Source organism: Grammomys surdaster, unplaced genomic scaffold (genome assembly GCF_004785775.1).
Source record: "Grammomys surdaster isolate TR1022 unplaced genomic scaffold, NIH_TR_1.0 174, whole genome shotgun sequence".
NCBI lineage: Eukaryota > Metazoa > Chordata > Mammalia > Rodentia > Muridae > Grammomys > Grammomys surdaster.
In genome coordinates, this window is record NW_021604622.1 from 4,070,190 (window position 1) to 4,094,303 (window position 24,114).

Sequence of the window (24,114 nt, forward strand, 5' to 3'; positions counted from 1 at the left end):
TTTCTTTAGGAAGGTTACTTTAATTTTATTTAGACTAAGGGAATTTAGTATGTTAAAGATCTTTCTAAAATAGAATCAAGTTTTTAATGAGAGTTATTTGCTGACCCTTCCTCTGTCATCAAATATGCAATGGCTAATATTGATTATCAACTTGACAGGCTCTAGAATCAGCTATGAGACAAGCCTCTGAGCACATCAGTGAGGGTTTACTTAGCTTAGGTCAGGGATGTGTGTGTGTGTGTCCTGCACTACATAAAAAGGAAAAGGCTAGGTGGGCACCAGCATTCACTGCTCTCTCCTCCCTGAAGGCTGGCTGCTTTAACTTTATGCTATGCTGGCATCTCTGTCATGATGGACTTGGATCCTCTTCCATCTTAAGTAGGTTGGTCGGAGTATTTTATCACAGCAACGGAAGAGTAATTAAATCATATGACTATCTCAACATGTTTGAGAACTCTACAGACACTATGCTATGAGGTGACTTGAAATACAAAATGCTTACGTAGTAAGAACACCTTTAGAAAATGTTCATGCAGTACTAAAACTGAGCCTACTGAGCCTATACCAATGTTTATACTGGTAACTGCTGGTATTAAACTGTTAAGGACTATGTAAAGCATGTTGGTTCATCGTGCCACTCTTAAATGATCATGTTTTATTATTACTACTACTTTATTCGTAGATATCCTGTACATAATTCGAAAAAAATTAAAAAGAATTTTTGGTATTTTATGTGCTGATATAAGACATCTCCTACTGCCAGGTGCTGAGATTAAAAGGTATATACCACTACTGCCTGGCAAATTAATATTTTAAGGGTAAATTTTTATGGCTTTTTTTTCAACAAATGAAAAGTTACTAAGAATTTTTGTGCTAAGACAAAGTTAACTGTAAATATATTTTTAGCAATATTCAAACTATTTTACCTAACTGTGCTTCAACTACAAGTAAGAAAATTCACAATTGTGTAATTGTGTCAGCATAATAACATATATGTCACTAAAAACAAAATGAAAGATCTGGATTCTGAGTTATAACCCATACTCCCTGATCTAATATGATGTCTGGAAATAATTCTGAGGACTGAAAGATATTTTGATCAAAACTCTGGCCAGGCTTCAGTGTAGTACACACCTTTAATTACAGCACTCAGGAGACAGAGGACAAGTAGATCTCTGTGAGTATGAGACCAAGCAGGCCTACATAGTGAGTTCCAGGACACTCAGGGCTACAATAGTAAGACCCTGTCTCAGAAAACAAACAAACAAAATATCCCCAAAATTCTGCACATTGTAATTGCAGGTCTATTAATATATGTATACATACAACTATCCCTATATTTACATGTATATTACGAATAGGTAGAAATCTCCTAGTCTATTTCCTTACTAATAATGACATCAAGCATATGTTTATATTAGAATACATATAAGAAGAGATATACATTAGCATTAGAGAGACATGAAGAAACTGTGCAAAATAATATGGCTATTAACAATTTGGTGTAGCCCCTGTTCTCTTTCTCAGCAAGTGCCTTTGCCCTCTGAGACTTTTCACTGGCCCCATAATATACTTCTTGCTTGTGTTGTGTTTTTGATGTCCTGGTCACCTTTTCTCTTCAGGAACTCATGGTCTAGCTCTGGCTGGCTAGAAACTCCATATGTAGATAGACCAGGCAGGCCAACAGCTTGCTCCTCTCTGATGCCCAGGTGCAGAATACTGGGATCATAGGCTTGCACCATCACAATCCACCTCTATACACTTAATAATGTTCTTTAGCAGCTAACAAGACTTTGTTAGACCAGAGCTTAAAAAGCAAGACAGCTGATGGGGTAAAAAATAAAAAAATAGTCTAGATCAAGGGAAGAAAATGTGTTACTCTCCATCTTTCTACTTCTAGTAAAAGTACAAAACATATTATTTTGTGTGTGTGTGTATTGGTGAATGTGCATATACCTATATTGTGTGTATGTTGGCATGATTGCCAAAGTATTCGTATAAAGGTCAGGAAGATTTGTGGACTTGATTCTCTCCTTCCACATTTACGGAGATTCTGGGATTCAAATGTAGGCTGCCAGGCTTGGGCATCAAGTACCTTTATCCTGTGCCTTTTCACTGGCTTTTGTTCATTTATTTCGTTTTTGTGAAACAGGTTCTCACTAAATAATCATGGTTGTTCTACAACTCACTCTGTAGACCAGGCTGGCCTAGAGCTCACAGAGATCTGTGTCTCTGCCTCCTTAGTGCTGGGATTAAAGGCACATACCACCACACTCAGCCCCCAAATTATATTCTTTATAAATACAAGCTATTCCCAAACTTTCTCTGAGAAATATTTAAAGAAAATCTTCATTTAGCTGAGCATGGTGGCGCATGCCTTTAATCCCAGCAACTGGAGGCAGAGGCAAGTGGATCTCTGGGTTCAAGGCTAGCTTGGTCTACAGAATGAGTTCCTAGACAGTTAGGGCTACATAGAGAAACCTTGTCTGAAAAACCAAAACCAGCCAACAAAAAAAACCCAAAAACACAACCCCCCCCCCAAAAAAACCTAAACCAACAACAAATCCTATCAAACAAACCAACACGCTTCATTTATAAGAAACAATTCTTGTGCCAGTCATAGATTCTATACCTCTTTGTATTATTTTAAGAAATAATTGCAGAAAAGACATATTCAAGCTAAACAATTAACACCACCTTTTCGTTTATAGTTCTGACTGCCCTAACAGAATCTAGATAGGCACAAATATCAATGATTTAGAAAGTAATCTTTGTTTCTGAGAAATAAGACAGTGGTAAAAAAGTGAGTGTTTGATACAAATCAAGTAAAAGTAAAAACAGATTAGCCACAAATCACTTTGAATGAAGAGATTTTTGTAATATTCTTCCCCTGCAGATAAGCTACAACGATATGTTACAAAATAACTTGTTTTTATTATACTGCAGTGCTACACAGTTGAACTTTTGGTAATGATACAAATATTCTCTATCCCCGCTGAACAATAAAGTAGTCAATAGACACATGTAACTACTGAAAAACAGAGGTCAGTGTTTAATTTATATTAATTTGAACTAAAACAACCAAAAGGCTACTGACTACTATACTGGATAGTAATTATGGATTTCATATACTTGTTTATAAGTATATACAAAGTTAAATTTTATGTGAAGGTCACAGAATGGAAACCTAAAATCAAATAAATGTTGACTCTACTGCCTTCAAATTATAATTTATTTAATTACATTATTAGATCTAACACAGGCTAAGTAGGTCTTTACACATGGCACCACTAAAAGACTATATTGTAAATACAGGTATACAAAGGAATACAAGAATGCATTTTCTTCATAAACTGCAATTAAATTCTCAGCATTTAATTTTAGTTGTGGCCGGGCGGTGGTGGCGCACGCCTTTAATCCCAGCACTTGGGAGGCAGAGGCAGGCGGATTTCTGAGTTTGAGAGTTCGAGGCTAGCCTGGTCTACAGAGTGAGTTCCAGGACAGCCAGGGCTACTCAGAGAAACCCTGTCTCGAAAAACCAAAAAAAAAAAAAAATTTTAGTTGTGTAACTCGAGAATTTAATTCAGCAACCATGCAAAAATAACACTAACTTCAACTCCGCAAAGTAACAATTTAAACCAATTTAAGAAGTAAACACCGTTCCCAACCTTATGTATTTTTAAGTTATAAAACCTTTTTTCACCAACTGCCATTCCAGAAAAGAAACTTTTACATTATAAGTAACACAAATTCAAATGATCCATCAATAATTAAATCATAAAGTCTATAAGTAAGGAAACAGTATAAGAACATTAAAAATTATAAACTTGGTCTTTCATACCATGTGTAACTTTACCGACATAATAAAAATTAAGTACTTCATTGTAGAGTGTATCTCTATAGTCGAGGTACCTTTTTTAAAGCTAAATATGTCTACCACAATACATCGTTTATTTGATTAGCAAGTAAATTTCAGAAATTCCTGAAAGAACAGAGAATGTCTTTTTATACCCAGACAGAAGTAAAATTCATGACTAGCATTACTAGTTCAAAGACAGGTGAGAGAAAACAGTTTACTAAAAAAATTTATATATTCCTGCAAAAATTCACTGTTGTTTTATTTAACTGTTGCAATTTCATGTATGAGCTTTTTTGATTTTGTAGATGTGCACTGCTTGTATTTAGCAAACTTAAAGAATACAATGACAGTGGAAGTAGTCTTACCTTTATTTGACTTTGATGGCTTATTCTTGATAGACTTAAGGGAACTTCTTGACTTCTCCTCTCTATCTTTAATTAGCTTCTGGACATCATCCAGCGATAGTTTTTGCAGAACAACTACAGGCTTAGCTCCTTTGTTTAGATCTTCAACTAATCCCATTTTTTCTACTTTGTCTTTCTGTTCTCCTTTCATGTCCATTTTCTTAGTTTCCTGAGTTATGTTGCCATCTTTATCCCTCTTGATTTTTGGAATGACGAAATTTTTCAATGCACCAGACCTACCCCCCAACAAATAGCTTGGGAATTCGGCCTTATTATCAGTGTGCGCTTTATTACTGTCTACTTTACTTCTGTTACCCTCTGTCCTTTTGTCATCTTTACTATTTGGTGACTTAAAACCAGGTCTTGATTTATTAGTGTCTCCTTGTTTTACACGAGGACTGTCTGGTCTTGACTTCTGTTCCCCAGAAGGTCTGTCCCGTGAGTCCCCTGATTCATGCCTGTGTTTTCTTTCTAGCTTTTCAGGTTTTGAACCATCTGATTTAGCGCTATGTTCATTTCTACTAGAAGATCTCAATGTTTCTGGTCTTCGAACCCTTGACTGATCACCCCGATGTCGTTCTGACTCACCCCTGTCATCTGATTTTTGTTTACTATCATGGTCACGTCTTAGTGACTCTGATCGCCCATCAGGTCTCTGCTTTAAGGCTTCAGCTCTTTCTGATTTTAAGCGAGGTGAGTCAGATTTGATATCCTGTTTATGCTTAGACACATCGGGTTTCTTCTCTGTTGATGGCTTTCCAGAATCCCTCCTATTTTCATGCCTATGTTTTGGGGTTTCAGGCCGGCCTTCACCTTTTTGCTTTGGAGTTTCAGGCCGGCCTTCACTCTTTTGCTTTGGAGTCTCAGGTCGTCCATCACCCTTCTGTTTTGGGGTTTCAGGCCGGCCTTCACTCTTTTGCTTTGGAGTTTCAGGCCGGTTTTCAGCTTTCTGCTTTGGGGTTTCAGGTCTTGCTTTTGTGTTTTCTGACCTGGTGTTGTTTTGTTTGTTGTCATTTGGTTTTGTGTCACACGGTCTATTTTCATTCTGTTTAGGCTCAACTACAGCACTCTCGCACTGTTTGGACTCTGTCGTTTTGTTCTCGGTCTGCTTAAGTTCTTCTGTTTGGGTCTCAGTTTTAGTTTCTAACTTACTTTCATTTGATTTTGACTCCCCTAGCTGATTTTCATTTGGTTTAGATTCTGACAACCTACTTTCATTTTGTTTCATTTCGCTTTTTGAAAGCTCAGGATCAGACTTTTTTTTAGGAGTCTCAGGATGGTTTTCTGGTATAGACTTAAGACTTCCAACAATATCTTCCTGAAGAACAGAAATGGGTGCATCATTACATTGTTTGGTTTCTTCAGGCTTTTTTATGGAGTCTGAATCCTGAGTTATAGAAGCCTGAGAGTCCACTCTTCCTGCCTGATGAAGATCAATGCTAACCATTAATGCTGGCCTTGACCCATTTCCCGTAGAACCCGTCTCCTGAGAAGCTGGTCTATTACCTCCTGTAGCACCCCCAGCCTCCTGTGGGTAAGAATCTTGTTTTCTTTTTTTCAAAGGCTTATCTGAAATTTAAAGATAAATATTCAATATCAGTAACAAATTCTTATCTTACTAAAACTAAGTTTTAATAGTAACTTTTTCCAATGTATTGAATACAGATATAAGTATGCAGATATAAAATATCATGGATGACTTCTTTCAAAACTTAAGTGATGAGAGGAGATATATGTATACTTACTGAACTTCAATAATTAACAGAGAATATTAAAAATAATTCAATAGCATTTGAGAGAGTAAATACAAAAATACAAATAAATAGAACTTTTAACACACACACACGAATTTATGTTTGTATATAAGACTTAAGTTGTTTTATAAGGCTAGCTATTAGCCATATATTTTCACTTAAGATCATTTTAATTGTTAAAACAATTATGAGTACTAAATCTGCCAAATACAACTGGAATCACATATTTTACTACATGCAAAACATATGAAATAGAAAAGAATAAAACTAAAAACTAGATATAAGTTATATCATTGAAAAAAGGTAAGTGATAGGAGACTAACCAAACACTCTGATTTTGCCATTATAATTTAATCTAGCATTCTTCTTCTCCAGGTGTTAACAGCACACACGGAACTTAAAAGCTAACATACAATGAAGTAAGACGGGATGGGGAAGCTATATCATGGGCATACTCAGAAGCATGGAACAGGTATATATTAACCTGGGTTAGAACTCTGGTCCACCTGCCTTAGTCTCCTGTGTGGGAGATTATAAGCATGTTTTTTACTTGATTTTTAAAAGATAAATCTTGCTTTTTGCAACTTAAATGGACAAAATTGTCTTTAGGCTTTTCATTCTAGTGGTTTATATTATCAACCACAGGGGAAAAAATAACTACAGTATTCTGAAATACAATGATGCATGTATACTAACACAAATCTACTGTTTGATAGATCATGAAGCACTTTTTAAGAAAGCACCTGTGTATTTCTATGTTTGTCTGATTCTATTTTTAACTCGGAAGATTTCTGGTTCACTGCCTATGAAGTGAATCTATAGTTCTTAGTAACAGATTTATAGTACTTTGTGGATTCTGTGTATTCAGTTTATTTGCCAAACTTCTTGATTATGTTTTAATAGTCATTATTAAAAGGAGAATTAGGAGAATTTTTAGATTCTGATAATACCCACCAATGGGATGTAACACTTAAGGAAAACAGTATTACAAGGTTAAAACTTCAAGGTGAACAGTGAAAAATTACTGTAATGGAATAAATCATGAAATATTTTTTAAGGTTGTAATGCTTATTTTATATACCTATTTTATAAACCATTGTTTTATTCTCAAGGACAGAAGGAGCAGCTCCTTCCAATTTAAAGTCTAATCAAATATAATGAAAATATACTTTGGGGCTGAAAATGTCTCAGAGGAAGAATGCTTGCCTAGGAACGTACGAACTCATGAGCTTCATCTCCAGGGCCCTAAACATACAACATGCTCTTTCCGTTACACAGAAGTCAGACCCATAGTCACACAGGCTACACTTCTAAAACAATAATAAAATGTTTTAACTGTTATCATTACACTGTTTTCCCAAGTTCCAAATATTCTTTCAGATAACACTGTATATGAAGCCTTTTGCATCAGTGCTTAAGGAAAAAACTCTCAGAATACAAAAATTATGTTTATGGAATCCCTTTAAAATATTGTCATGAAAATTTTAATCCTGCCACAGAGCACGAGACAATTACTACATTAACCAACAGAATCTCTTATTAACCTTAACCTTTAACCCTTTATGACAAAAACAGAAGCGTAAGACTTCTATATTTTCAAGGCAACAGACTATGTAAATGTCATTAAAATAGTAACTTACATATACTTCAGAACTAATATAATTAATCCCAGGCATCTGGGATTTTGTTAAATCTATGGTTCATTCTTTTATACATACATACATACATACATACATACATACATACATACATACATACACACACCACCACCAAAAACAACAACAAAAAATCCAACACATATTTTGGAAATAAACATTAGCTTAGCAGGTGGACCTTTACTTTAAAGGATTAAAAAAAACACTTAAAAGGGTTTATGGATTATTAATGTCATTCTAATTTACCTTTTGCTATAAAAATAAAAATTTGGCAAATAAGTTATTTTAAAGAAACGTATTAAAACTACACAATCTGTGAACAAAAGCAATAAATTGTATATAAGCAATATAGTAAGACTAAGAAAGATCTTACTTTTTCTAATATAAAAAAAAATCCTGCGGGATACACAGTTTTAAGTCAACTTTCTCTGGCTTTTTTGTCCACCCCTCTTCTCTCTGACACTGGCTTCAAACTTTTCATCCTTCCACCTGGCCTGCTGAAATTACAGTTATGGACCACCAAACCAGGTGTGAAGTATTCATCTTTTGAAAAATACTACATTTTTTCTATAAAACTAACTAAAATGTATCACTGTTGCAGGGAGTTAGGGTACAGGAGGAGCACTAATTTTCTGGTTTCAGGGTCTGATTCCTTTTCCCATAGGTTTATCCCTGTAGAGGCTCTGATTGTGGACAGCTCACCTCTGCCCACTGCTGCTGTGTCTTCACCTGTGTAGTCCTTATGGACAGCCCACCTGTAAAGAGTAATTTTACTATTGGGAACACCAAGTCCCTTTAACTGCTCTTCAGAATCAGGTGTCTTAACAGTGGCTATCAGAATTCACCATTCTTCTGAAGAAAACATATATAAGGGATAATTTTGAAACCATTTGTCACCTAGTTGTGAATATTTTGAAAATAAGACCAAACCTTTTAAAACCTCCAGTTTCTCAGGCTTATATAAAACAAATTGTTTAAGAATTACTAAATATATTTTCAGTAAAACCAAAAACCACTTACAGTACAGTACCCAGTAGCCACCAGGACAAATGGTAATGCCCCGCACCTAAACAAGGGCACAGGCCAGGAGGCTCACTGTTTTACTCTCATCTCAAATGTCAGGACCACTATTTCAAAAAATAGCAGGTACTATATTTTGACTATCCCTATCTGAACTGCTTGGGACTGAAGCATTTCTGATTTTAAATTTTGCATGTGCTTTACTAGCTGAACATCCTGAATCTCAAAATACAAAATTCAAAATGCTCTGGAAATTTGTAAATTTGATGCTTAGTAAGTTTTATATGAGAGAGCGTTCTAGATTTTTAGGGGGTGGCAATCAAAGATACTCAAGCTATCTATACTTTACTTTTTATAAGGGCTACAGTCTGAGTGTCTTAACAATATGAAATATGGTAGGAAGTTTGGCTATTTCTTACATTTGCTGATATGGAAATGATAAAATATAATACCCAGGGAAATGATAAAATACAGAAAGATAAGCCAAGGAAAAAAAAGAAAACAGGAATGTTAAGCACGAGAAAACTGGCCACAAATCTGATAGGTCATCCTAGAAGCAAAACGAAGTCTTTAAAGTCAATGTATACAACTACTGATGATACAAGTATGAGCAAAGAAACATTCTTGGAATGATAGATTCTTGGAATGATATATGTAACATTAGGCCGCAATTAGTCTTTTAGTGAATATTTTTCTGAATGTCTTAAAGAAAGAACATAAATACCCAGCAGGCAGAAAAGGGGTTTTGCCTATGTGTAGAACCAGGTAATATTATAAAAGTATAATCCAGGCAAAATATCTGAGATTAATCTATTTTTTTTAATTTACAGTAATTAGCTTTTATGCTTACTTATAAGATATAAGTTAGTCTCTGTTTTTTGACAGAAATCTTGCTCCATAACAAATAAATGTCATGGCAAACAACTCAGACACTAGAAAGGCCACACAACAACAAAGTTAGACCAGACAAGTAGTCCGTGTGTTCCTTGTTTCCAGTGATACAACAGAAGTTCTCAGAGTCATATTCTAGAATACATTCAAAGTCAAAGTTTAGGATTTAGTTGTAAAATCAAAATAATGGTAAAAAATGATGAATTAATTTCATTGAGTATTGTATCTTTTAAGGGCTCACTTGACAAAATCATCACTTCAGAAGAATAACACGTTTATTTATAATCTTACCTACAACCAACAACTTAAAAATGGCAACTGTGACATGAAGTTATTAAGACCAACTTAGTCCTTAGTCACAGGACGTGCATGAACCTTCATTAAAACAGTGTACTACCTTTGTCCTCTGAGGTTCCGTTACATTTGTTTTAGCCACTGAATCACAGATTATGGAGAAAACTTTAGATAACTCAAAGAAAAACACATATTATAATTTCTTGGAGTTATAAAAAATTGTAATTGCTTTGTTTTTTTTCCTCCCAAAGATGTTAAGAGTATAAAGTAAGTGTATTAATAGGTGAATCTCACCTAGTATAATTATCTTTCTTTTCACTTTTTAAAAATATGTGTATAGATGTTTTGATTGCATGGTCCACCTGTGTACCACAAGTCTGCCAAAGCCAGAAGTGGGCAACAAACAGATCCCCTGGAACTAGAGCTATGGAGGTTGTGAGCCGCATCTGAGTTCTGGGCCTCTGCACGAACAAATAACGTTAAATGCTGGGTCATTCTCTGGCTCCTTTTATTCGTGTGTGTGTGTGTGTGTGTGTGTGTTCACATGTGTACAGGTGCCTGCAGAGGAGAGAAGAGGGCACTGAACCCCTAGAGCTGTAGTTCCAGGCATTTGTGCATGCTAAGAAGCAAACCCCAGTCAGAATGTACTCTTACCCACGGACCCACTCATTAAGCCCCTCATTCCACTTTGAAAAATAGAATCTCTGGTTTCATCAAATGTGTTATCATAAAAATATCAGAAAAGGTAACAAAAGTGTTTGCCATTTTTCTGTTTTTGTTCCTGTCAATAATTACTAAAAATCATATAAACAATTCCCCAGAACAGAATCTGCCATAACAAAGATTAAATGTCACATAGAAATTAAGTTCTCTACACTACTACTATGTTTGGTTAGCCAACACAACTTTGAATATTTGTTGCAAAATTGTCACAGTAATCACAAATTTTGTGTAGATCACTATCACCAAGAAGCACTTAATGACGTACCACGCACACAGTTTTATAAAGTCTGAGAGAACAATGTACATTACAGCCGATATTGAAACCCATATACAAACTAAAGGGAAAGATAATCAGCAACACTTTCTCTTTCTCTTTAACAAAGGTTTGTGAGCAAGGCTTTCGAAAGGTCAAAAAGAAAGACCAAAACCAGACTCCAGTTCTCTAACTAGGAAAAAGAAGAACTTATAGCTTCTATTTAAGATTTATACAGCAAACGTTTTCATATAATAATTTATAAATATATACCATTTGTTCTCAACAATGTTAAAAGTTCATCGTGACAGGAGAGATAACACGAATCTTCAGCATATTTCATAGAATAGGATACAGTTATTTAGTCATGAACCTGTCATATAGCAGATTGGCAACAAGGATCTCCATTCAATATCAAGAAATACATTAAACCACAAAGCATGCTTTAAGTTCAGATAATCAAATGTACACACATATTTGTAAAAACTTCAAATTCATAAATTTGTAAACTGTATTTGTAATTTCGGCAACTTGTATATCTTGCTTAAAACTTTTAAGGGATTTTGTCCCTAGCATTTACCAAATAATTAAGTACTAGAGACTTACTTTGATTTCATTATGAAGGATGAAGTAAGCCTACAAACTAATAATATAGGTATACCTTCAAACTGTGCCCTACTATTTACTAGTCTGATAAAAAGGAACACTTAATTGTATTCATTACCAAAAGATCTTTGATCCTTAGGGTTTATTAGTTAGTACTAGCTTAAAACTTTCCAAAATCTACTATAAAAATCTTCACAGTCTCAAAAAAGAAATTTAAGCAAAATGATATATGCAATTGTTTAATAAGCATACATGTAAGTTCTCAGATATATTCACTTTCTATTATTTTATTGGTTATAATCTTTTGAGACAGGGTCTCACTCTGTAGCCCAGGCTGGCAGCAAACTCATAAAGCACAGCCTAGCTTCCAACTTGCAGCAATCCTCTGGCTTCTGTCTCCCAATACTGAGATTACAGCTCTCAACCATCACTCCTGTGTGTACCTGCTTTAATATTAATCTAGCTGGTAATAAACCTTGTTTTGGCAGAAAAAAAATGATGGTATGTAATTCTGTTAGCAAAACTTAGAGGAAATGGGTGTAATTTTGAAACAATAATGCTTATGTTAGTAGAAAAGTACAAATAAAGTCATGTAGTTCAAAACTGATAGTGTGTGGTACAGAATCATCAAATCTGATATAGATGCTTCAGATAGTGAATGGAATTCATACACGAGAAAAGACGTAAGGATTAATTGCACACGTGCCCAGATGCTGAAGTAGTAAAGAGATTCCTTACCCTTATCTTGAACTTCCTTTGAGAAGCGCTCCCTTTCAATGGCTGATTCTCTCTCTATCCGTTCAATTTCTGCTAACGCGTCCAATTCGACTTCGTCATAGATCGGCCCCTGTTGTGACACCTGTTGCTGATTCTGTACTACAGAAGTCTGTGGTTGTTTTGTAGCAACTGAAGTGTTCTGTTGTAAAACAGGCACTTGATTTGCTGGGAGGAATGCTGTGTGTTCTTGCTGCGTCAAACACTGAGCAGCATTAAGTGGGCGGTTTACATCCTGTGGAGTAATGGGTGTTTTTGAAGTCTGTCCTGGATACTGCACATTAAAAGGAATATCATTTTCTGAAACATTGCTATTTTCCATACCAGATAGCATATCCTCTTGCTGGTCCATATCTGAAGATCTTACACGAGAAAGTCTTAACGTAAGTTTAGTGGAGTCCTTGGTTGGAGAGCTAATTATATCATACATTGCAGCTTTCTCGTTCTGGTCTTTTTCATCCTTGCCTAATTTCATCTTCTTTTGCTTTTTTTGTTTTCTTTCTGGAGAGTCTAGCAAGATATCTGGAGGAACATCTCGGGGTGATGAACAAGGTAAAGACTGAGACTGTAGAATTAAAGGTGGTCTTGATCCTAAAAAAACAATTCAGCAGAAATAAATGGTTGTAACACTTCACATAGTAAGTGCTAACACAGTTAAACTGAATCGAATATTAAGAAATCATCAAATCCAAGGTACTATAGCTTGAACTACACAAGATACTTCATATACCACCACTCTTCACTTAATTTTTGAGACAAAGACTCATGCTATCCCAGCTGGCCCTTAACTTGCTAGGAAACCAACATTGACTTAGAACTCCTGATACTGCCATCAGCTCTCTGGGATTACCTGTATGAACCACCATACTTGATAGAACATTCTTGAGCATTACTGTCACAATTTTGATAAAAAAAAGGAACACGCTTACAGAAGTTAAAAAAATTTTATAAAGTTAAATAGCTAGCAAGCAAGAAAAGCTAATATGATTTTCGGTCTGAATTTTTACGAGTTTATGTGGTAAATTATATATACCTTAGATTATAACTATTTACCTTAAAATCAAATTAAAATGACAAACTAATATTTTAAGACTAGTTGGAAAGCAACCTGATATCGTGGAGTTTAGGCTTCTACCTTCCTACCAACAATCCATCCATCCATCCATCCATCCATCCATCCATCCATCCATCTTTTCTTAGGTGTCAGAAGAAAAGAGGGCTTGTTATTTAGATTAACTATCTACTGTTTTGTTATCCCTTCCTGGAAGTCATAAATAACATCTTCCCTTGACAAAAGTTCAATGATAACTACCTAACTGTGATGGCTAATGAGAATGAAGAGTGAACTTGCACACTGCTCTCTGTTTTGGAAGCTGGGTTTTTAATCCCCTCAAAATGAATACAATACGTATCAGCATTTTTTTTTAAATCATTCTTGCCTAATTTCATTTTCTTTCTTTCTTTTTATTTCCCTTTATTTTTTTTTCTCTGTAGAGAATCTAGCAAAAAATTTGGTATAAAATCTTGAAGAGGAAGTGAACGTTCAGCCTCTACTTATGAAGGACATTTGAGTTGAAACATCATATATAGAAAAAGTGCTTTACCATATCGAGCAGAATAGCCCTTATTAGAAATTCACAAGGAATGATCCATTATTAACTGTCTTTGAAGTTACTGCTTTTTTTCTTTAGACAGGGTCTTACCATATAACGTGGACTAGCCTGGAATCACAGAGATCCACCTGTCTCGGCTCCCAAGTGCTGGGACTAAAGGTCAGAAGGTAAACAAGTACAGTAGGAACACTGATTTCTAATGACAGAAATTTTGAAAAAGGAGAAAAGAAAAAAGAGCCCATTGAAATGTGTGAAAACTGAAAACAAATGTCAATGAAACGAGCAGGAGAAAAGCTGGCCAGGTGAGTCTCATTGAACAGTTCAAACATTTAAGATGCTAAGTTAGTTGTGATTGTGAAGGGCCATCGGAGTTACTAGTGAGAATGGTATTGTATACACCTAAAAATACTATAGGAGTTTACTGGGATTTAACAAATATAAATATGAACAACTTAAATAAATTGAAAGTGATTTAAATACCCATATACTTGGTCTTGCTCTGCTGGAAAAATGAAACACACAGAAGGAAATTCTGGTTCTAATACCTTTAGGAGTTCCGTCACTTCCAGCAGGAGAACACACTGGCTGCGGAGACCTTAAGGGAAAAGATGCAGCGTTCCTCATTGTTGAAGAATCGCCATCCTAAGAATAAAACATAAATTTTCTATCTTGAATGCCAGGAGATGCTTGACTGAAATCTTAAAGATAACTAAGAAGAGACATAAATCACTGACAGATAAAGTGCTGGAATTCAATAATATCATTCTTCTGCACTTTCCTGTTTTCTTCATGGTATGTCTTAGAAGACCTGAAATTGTACCCAAAAGAACCAGTAGCCTATGCATGGCAATGAATAAAGAAAGCAAGTGGATATTATGAGCACGCTCCACATGGGCTGCTTTCTATAAAAGGGATGTCAAGAGTACCTATGAGGCCATACATGCCTTGAGAGCAGAGTCCACTGTCATATGTCACCTTTAGATATATGCAATTTATATAAAAGTGCCGTGGCTTCCACAATAAGAAAATTTCCAATATTTAGTGAGAAAACATTAAATATGAGGAACGGGGAAGTAAAACATAGGGGAAAAAAAAGTCAAATACTAACAAATAAGACTTTGCTACTTGAAATAATTTTTTGGTGTAAGCACTATTAAATGAAAACTGAAATTTGATCCTGCTCTATGAAGTAAGCTGGGGCAAACAGGAGCCATGGTGTTCATACCTAGATTCTCAGAATCTAGTTTAATTCTCAAGGTAGAATAGATATCCTTCACCTGTGACATAAAAATGCTGGGCTACAAAGCAGATATCAGCCATTACCGCATTTATAACTAGCACGTTACATACATCACTACTTAGCCTGTGCACCATGTGTAGGTAGTCGTCACTTGAGCCATGTCTAGGGTTATCAGCATGATGATTAGCTGAGTTGCCAGATAATGGACCAGAAACTTTGTTATCATGGATGTTTCTCAAGCCACCGGCAACAATAGGACTTGATACTGATGCTGGAATAAAAATTTTGAAAAATATAAAAATTAACTAGAGAAATTCTTAGAAATTATAAAAATATTTTTAACATACAGAAGTTATAAAGAATATAATGAACACGTGTAGATCCTTGACTATACAGCAAATATGAAGCCATCATGGGCTACTTAAGAGCCTGCCTCAACAAACCATTACCAAACCAATCACAAACACTGACTACAAATTTTGATACTGTGACAGATGTCATTTCAGATCTATTTGTAAAGAATTGTAACACAGACATGTAGAAAACTCTCTATATTTGTGTTTTCTTTATTTTCTTCTCTATTTCATAGAAGAGAATAGTTTTAGTTTCAGACCACTCTATTACTGCATGCATATCTTTATACTTTTACTGTAAGTAAACATATTCTAAATAACGCAATACTGTTTGAATATAGTGTTCTAAATGGTCTGTTTATAAATCCCTTTATAACTGGTATTTCTTTTTCTTTCAAACAGGGCCTCAAGTGACCCAGGATGGCCTCAACCTTGCTATGTAACTGATGATTTTCTTGAGCTTCTGGTATTCATTCATTTACTCTCTGACTGCTGAGATTCCAAGCTTGTGCCACCTAGTTTTATGCAGTGCTACGGACAAAGTCCAGGGCTTCATGAATTCTAGGCATATAACTTCCTTTTTAGTTAGGCATTATGCTATGGTTTTTCCGTTTCTTACATATACAGTCTAAAGTTCATTTGTTTTAAATAAACAATTACATATATTCTGCTGTATAATGTACACAATGTATTTATTCATTTTTATATTGGAATGGTTAGATTATTATAAATAATAGAACAGTGGGCATCAGTACTTATGATATATAAATGAGGTATTTTTTATAAATGTACCTATAACTTAAAGACTTAGACCAGCAAATAAGATTACTAGTTACAAACATTTGTAAGTCTTTCTGAATGCTACCAAATAATTTTACAAATTACTCACGTCTTTAATTCATCAGTAGTATGTGAAAATTCTCACTGCATTATATACTTACCTACAATTTTTGTTACTTTGAGGGTAAAAAATATTCTTGATAGTTATTTTAGTTTACATTTGTTATTACATAGCAAAGCCAAGATTCTCTCATGTATAGTCACTCATATTCCCTGCTTACCAAAGTTATAGAAAAAAATTCTATAACTTTTTGAAAAGTTTTATAAAAAATTTATTTTTAAGTACATTGTAGGGAAATGACCCAAATAAGCTTTCTTTCCAATTGTAACAGCACAGTTGTGGGTGGTGCCATCCCTGGGCTGGTAGTCCCGAGTTCTAGAAGCAAGCAAGCTGAGCAAGCCAGGGCAGGCAAATCAGTAGGAAATATCCCCTCATGGCCTCTGCATCAGCTCCTGTATCCTGACCTGCTTGAGTTCCAGTCCTGACTTCCTTTGGTGATGAACAGCAATGTAAAAGTGTAAGCTGAATAAACCCTTTCCTCCCCAACTTGCTTCCTGGTCCTGGTGTTTCGTGCAGGAATAGAAACCCTGACTAGAACACAGTTCTATACTCAAAGTGACATTTCATTTCTTCCTTTCACATGCACACATATGTACATGCATATATCCACACATATACATTAGACATGTAGAGAGATCATATGCTTCTCTATGTTACCCATTGCTCACTATGTTATGGTAGTGACTACAGGTACTCATGTCTGATACATGATTTAGAGAAAAATATTTCTAGCATGTCACCACTAGATAGATAACCTTTAGCAGGAAAAGGCTGTACCAACTTATTATCATTCAGTAATATTTTTAAAATCATTAATTAATAGAATGTTCTTTTTAGCTCCTATTAAGGAGCTTACAAGATGCCCCTGCCCCTATCAGTTTGAACTGGAATAATTATAGACTCTAAGCATTCCAACAATCCCTAATAAATATCCAATTTTGACATAACGATTGGTAACAGCAATTGTTTTCAGGAACATGTTTCTAATAGGTTCATCCTCTTTCTCATCATATTCTCTTTTACTCACTTGACTTTGGAATTCAGTTATTATTTAATTTTATAAAATAAGGTGGGAAAGTACAGATGTGTTTCTTTTTGATAAAACGGTTAAAGACTTGAGTCTTTAAATGTTCCGTAAATATGATAAAAATAGTGTTTTACCTCTTAACCACTTTTAAGAAAGTTTTCCAAGTGAGGTAAATAATTTATAAACTATACAAGTTGCTCTCCAGAAAAGTTGTATAAACTTTTATCCTAATTAAGAATGTAAAGCATTGGGCTGGAGAGATGGCTCAGCGGTTAAGAGCACTGATTGCTTTTCCAGAGGTCCTGAGTTCAATTCCCAGTAACCACACGGTAGCTCACAACCATCTGTAATGGAATCCAATCCCCTCTTCTGGTGTGGCTGAAGACAGCGACAGTGTACTCAAATACATAAAAAATAAATAATTCTTAAAAAAATTAAAAACACTTACCAATTTGATATAAATTTTATTTCAATTTATACTGTATCTATTTACTTGTTACTTCAAGCTGATCATTATTTTAAATATCTGTTATACTTTTCTGTGTCTGTTGGTTATTTAATTTAAAATATGCTTATTTGTCTACTTCATAAGCTAATTTTTGTCATGCTCTTGATACATATATACAATATAGTAATAATCTTTATATAGCTTGGTATCTAAACTTAATATATTATGTGTATATAATATGTGCTCCAAGAGCTTTTCTCAGTATGCACTTATATACTTACATGGTCATATGTTCTCAGAAAATAATGTAAAGTTAATCTCTTTTTCTCTAGTCTAGATGTTCAATCTGCTCAGAAACCAGCTTATCTCATTCACAAACTACTATCAATTTGTATTTTTGTTGTAGAATTTTAAAAGCATACAGTTTATGTATTTAGAGCATTTTGTTCTAAGTGATCCAGTAATACAGGTAAAATTCCAAACAGATAACGACCAAGATGACTAAGACATTCTTACAAACTTATTCTAAGGTGTCATCTTTTGAATGAAAATTAAAACTATTACTGTATTCTAATAATCAGTATTAAAGATCTTAAAAACATAATCTCTCTATAAAATAATGAAAAATAGGATACTTGTAGTATCAACCCAGAATATTTGTAATTACAAAGTTAAAAATAAAATACTATGTTTAGATCAGTGAACATGAGATGGTACCACCAAAAAGTTACAAATTAAGTGGACTATTGGGCCTTGTGTAGCTGCAGGTGTGATACATGACAAAGTATACATTATTTATAGAATGTTCTTGTAGAAATACATATAACAAATTCTTCAAAACATATTTCCAGCTGATAGAAAATAAAAGGAATATGGGAACAAATTGAGCCATGTTATGAGAAAACAGTGAAGTCTAGCCTATGAGATTTATTTCATAAAATCAGTAGAGATTGCTACGTCCCACCACATAAAAATAAGGAGCTAGCCTAGTTGCACAGTCTCGTAATCCACCTACTCAGTAGGAAGGCAAGTTCAAGGCTTGCTTGGGAAACACAACACTTTTATTGCCAGTTTGGGTAGCTCAGATTCTTACTCAAAATAACAATAACAAAAGACTGGAATTATAGCTCAGTGGTAGAGTGTTTGCTTAGCACATATGAGACCATACACTGAACCACCAGTACCACAGGAAACAAAGCAAAATTAGTATACTGAAGGAAAAAGAGCACCGCACCAGGTTACAGAGAGCTGAAAGAGCTGGGCGTGTCCCACAGACTGTTAATTCCTGCACCAGAGACACTATGATGGGAAGATCTGGTATTTGAGGCCAGCCCAACCTATACTTTAACAAGTTGTCTCAAATAGAGAAAATTCAAGAGAGGAAAAACAAAACAAAACAAAACAAAACAACCAAACAGAACAAAACTAAAAACCAATCCAATAACAACAACAAAAAATAACTACAACATTCAAGAAACTTGAATATATCTTAAAAAAAGAATTATATATGTTAGAGACCTATTTATGACAAATAAAGCTGGTGAAGTTGAAATACACTGTATATTAGATGATGTCAGAAATTAATTTCTTGGAAGTAAAATAATCTAGTGAACACTGATTTAAAAGGAAAACAAATGGATGGGCAGTTGTGATGCACAACTTTAACCCCAGCACTTGGGAGACAGAGGCAGGTGGATATCTACGAGTTTGAGGCTAGCTTGGCCTACAGAATGAGTTTTAAGACAGCCAAGGCTATGTAGAGAAATCCTGTCTTGACAAAACAATAACATCAACAAAACTCAACCAAACAACAAAACAAGAAAGAAAACTCTTTCATGGAAAATGCTGAAGGGGTTTATTGGGCACGGTGAACTTTTTCTGCATTTTAAAAATTTTAATATGAAGTTGAAGACTGTTTTCAATGTTATGTTTCTCATACTCTAAATTTCCCTATCTCCAATCTTTCCTGTTCTTCTGATTACCATGTATTCTGTGATGAGTAATGACTAGGGAGCGCTAACCCCTCAGTGAGGTGTTTTAGTTTCTTTGGTGTCTGAACATTCTCAGGAATAACTCATTACTGAACTGGGCCTTAAACTATATATTTTTTTGATTCATTTTGAAAAATGAATCTGTTTTGCTCAACATAGGGGAGTTTCTAGAACCCGGCATCATCTGAGTATTCATGAGCACAGAATGATGGGCTTGTCTACATATATTCATACGTACATGCCTCTTTATATGTTAAAAGTTCTCTTTGGGCTTTTGTTCTCTGACTTACTACTTTTATGGGAAAGAAAACCAAAGATGTTTGTCCTTTATCTCTTCTTGAAAATTTCTTTTTAAAATTCTTAACATGTATGAGAATTTGTATTGCTAATAAATTATTTAGTAGTCAGAAGGCAGTATCATCTTTAAAAGATAAAAGATCACAGAAGGAAGAATATCCCCCTGGGCTAGAGAGATGGCTCCATGGTTCAGATCACTGGCTGCTCTTGCAGAGGACCTGGGTTCCATTCCCAGCACCTACACGGCAATTCATAACCACCTGTAATTCCAGTTCCATAGGAATCTGATGCCCCCTTCAGGCTTCTGTGGTCGCTGCACATAAATGGTGCACAGATATGCATATAAGCAAAACTCAGGGCAAAACATACAATAGAACGAATTACTTAAAAGACAAGAAGATATTGAGCACCAGCAATAAACTGAAATAAGTAATTCAATTCAGAAAATTTTGTATCGAAATTTCTAATTTTTTTAAACTACAAAATAAATACCTAACTAAAATGTTGTCATAATATATACTTAATTAAAATGGTACTGTAGGGCTGGAGAGATGGCTCAGTGGTTAGGAGCACTGACTGCTCTTCCAGAAGTTCTGAGTTCAATTCCCAGTAACCACATGGTGGCTCACAACCATCTGTAATGGGATCTGACGCCCTCTTCTGGTGTGTCTGAAGACAGCTACAGTGTATTCATATATAAATAAATAAATCTTTAAAAAAATAAAATAAAATAAAATGCTACTGTAAAAAACTCAATTGAAATTGTCCTGAATTTCACAACAAAATATAACTGCGTAGTAACCTAATCAAAGTCCTGATGACAATACCCTACTTACCCAATGATAAATCACCAAAAAATAAATGTAATATATTTAAAATGATTTAAGCCACAGTTACTTTCTTGACAATGTGCACAACATATTAATTTATGCTTAAAAATATTTTTAAAATGAACATGCTTAGAATTATAGCTATTTAGGAATATTATGCAATAGTTAATATAATAAATTAGGTAACCTTCTTACCTTGCTGCATCTGTGGATGTGTTGTGTAACTTGAAGGATGGGAATATGGCATGTATCCTGCAGGACTCTGTGGGGCATATGGACTAGGCACTGGGCTATTTTGTTGTGGCATAAATCTGTTCCCAGAGCTTGTCTGTGGTGGCACAAACCGGCTAAAACCCAAAACACAAATGAAGTGTATCAGGGAAAGAAACCAACAGGCTACTTCTTAAAATTAAATGTAACAAAATTCTTTGAACTCCAATTTATGTAGTATAAAATCTATACAAACAGAGAAACAGCAAAATAACATATAAATTATTAACATTCATAACATAAGAGACACATCAAATAATTAAAAATTTACTTAACTACATAAAAACCACCATCCTATTTAGGAATACCAATCTATGTCTCTTCAAATAAACTGTCTTCCAAACTTTGTCATTTATAGCAACCTTACATATCAAACATGGTACTTTGTGTGTGTATGGTAGTAGTATGGCTGGGAATTAACCCATTAAACCCAGGGCTTTGTGCATGTTAGGCAAGCCCTCTGCCAGGGAGCTACATTACCACCCCAAACACATCATTTATTTTTTCAAACTCATTTTCTATGAAAAATTAAATACATGGTAGCTCCTTTATTTAGCAATCATAGTAATTCCACATGCAACATTTTTGGGTAAATGTTCATAAGGACTAGTAAGCACAGAACTACTTATCTATATATAATTCATGAACATTGAAATGTATTGCTTGCTATTCACAAAAGCATGTTCATCTGCCACAGAACATTTAATAAGTAACATAGGCACAAGTGTCTGTTTACCTGGAGGGGCTATGTGAGATAGTGGTCTGTTGGTAATTGGAAGAGGCAGGACTACTGTGCATGGAATTCTGAGAGAGTTTATACTGAGACATCATCATTCCTGCTCAAAAGATAAAAAACATTTAATATTATTTTCTTTTTACTATAAAGACTCACCTTGCTCTTTTTAAAATCTTTAGAAGTTCCATTCAGAAATGGAATGGTTTTGTTTGGGGGAATTAATATATAGCTACTAGGAAAACTAAATTTCAAGCACAATCCATTTTATAAAAACACGATTTTAATACCACTAGCCTAGTATTGGAGATAAGAGATGTCAATGATTTTTATAGAAGGTGGAATCGATACAGGGCAGCATATACACTAGGCAGGCGCTCTAACACTGAACTAATAACTCCATCCTCACATTCATATCCTGTTATCATTTAGACTTAGAACTAAAAACAAGTTTTAAGTCACTTCATCTAGCTATTGTCAAAATACTATATACTTTCTTTTAATATGCCTCTGTTTTATTATTATCATACAGAAATATATTTGAACATAAAATTTTCCTGTGCTTAGGAACTTAATTTCACAGCATTAATTGTTTCACACCTAAGTTTTATAATTAAATTTATCTATGGACCAAAATTTTGAGTTCCTGCAAATTATCCAAAATTCTATTAACAAAGCATGATGGTCCTATTTTTTCTTCTAAAATTAACTGTTTTGCTACTTAGTGTGGATTATAAAAATATTTCAATAGTAAATGAAAACATGAGGTTAGCTTTCATTTTTTAAAATTTATGTTTATTTTATTTATGTGTATGAATATTTGCTTATGTGTTCATATGTGTGCCACCTGTGCCAGGGTCCCCTTGTGGGCCAGGACACTGGATTTACTGGAACACGAGTTAAACAGTTGTCAGCAACTGCGTGGGTGCTAGGAACCACACATGGATTATCTGGAAAAGCAGCAAGTGTTGTTGATTGATTCACAAATGGCATTTTGCAATAAAGAAGCAGCAGAAAAATTCAGTTAATTAAATCAGAGAGAAAATTTGCCACAAATCCTAAATTTTCTTATATGACTTTCTGGGAACTGTAATCAATAAACTAATATTTCTAAATTTCATTTCTTGCTGTTGATATGAAAAGTATCTTTTATCAGAAATATTCAAACAGAAGGCATGTGTTTCTTTGCCAGTAATACTACGGAAGAGACTATAATTCTACAGTCAGTAGCAGAATGAGATTCAGACTTAAGACCACCTCACAGACTACCACTAAAAATGTGAATAAAAAAATCAAAACAAAGTAGTTTTATTCCATAACTTAATAATTTAATAACTATAATTACTATTCCTGATTGTCCTTTTTTTTTTTTGGTTGTTGAACAGGGAAGGCAATACTATAAGATGGGAATTAAAATTTCTCCTTTTTAATTAACAGGCATCACTGAGGCAAAGCTGAAATTACTAGTTTGAAAGTAATGGCTATTTAAATAAAGGGTCAAATAAAATCAGAACAATTACCTCAAAGTTCCAAGGAGCTATGGTTAAGTGACTTCTATATAGTACGGTTTCTTCATGAGATGAAGCAACAGAAAGTTATTTACTGAAGGAGGGAGATGGCCCTGTTGGGGAAGTACTTGTTCTGCTGCACAAACATGAGGGCCTGAGTTCGAAACCCCAGAATCCATAAAACCCCGTCATACACTGGGGCAGGCTTACAGTAAAAGGGAGTGGAGACAGTGAGTTCCAGCTGGCATAGGCTGGCTGATGAGCTTCTGTCTCAAAATGTGAACGCACAATGCAGAGTGATCATCGTGATAGACCCACATGTACGCTCACAATACAACACACATCCACACAAATTAACCTTTAAGAATTTAAGCCTTTTCTTAAATTAATTACAAAAACATAATATTGGTATCTTTGGATGATTTGATTATCGAAAATTGTATTTATATTCTCTTAAACTTACCAATTCTTTTAGGCCTTCTTTTAAACATTGATTTACATTATTTTTTAAAAAAATAGTCTGCATGTGTTTTTATGTGTGGGTTATTTACATTTGAATGCAGCTGCCTGTACAGGGTATTAGATCCCTTAGAAATGGAGTCATAAACATCTAAGGTAGGAAACGAAGAACAGTATATGCTTTTAATTAACTACTGAGCCATTTCTCCAG

At 34.6% G+C, this 24,114-nt stretch overlaps 1 protein-coding gene across 2 annotated transcripts in view; it reads right to left on the reverse strand.

The window, feature by feature from the left end:
- The window catches only part of Nipbl (NIPBL cohesin loading factor), a 155,768-nt gene that overhangs the window by 63,333 nt on the left and 68,321 nt on the right, over nucleotides 1-24,114 (reverse strand). For both annotated transcript variants that reach the window (XM_028767700.1, XM_028767701.1), the window contains exons 5-10: nucleotides 21,940-22,039; nucleotides 21,129-21,280; nucleotides 15,197-15,357; nucleotides 14,392-14,488; nucleotides 12,198-12,824; nucleotides 4,225-5,832 (exon numbers count right to left, since the gene is read on the reverse strand). In XM_028767700.1, coding sequence (XP_028623533.1) covers nucleotides 4,225-5,832; nucleotides 12,198-12,824; nucleotides 14,392-14,488; nucleotides 15,197-15,357; nucleotides 21,129-21,280; nucleotides 21,940-22,039 — 2,745 coding nt within the window. The remainder of the gene's footprint in view (nucleotides 1-4,224; nucleotides 5,833-12,197; nucleotides 12,825-14,391; nucleotides 14,489-15,196; nucleotides 15,358-21,128; nucleotides 21,281-21,939; nucleotides 22,040-24,114) is intronic.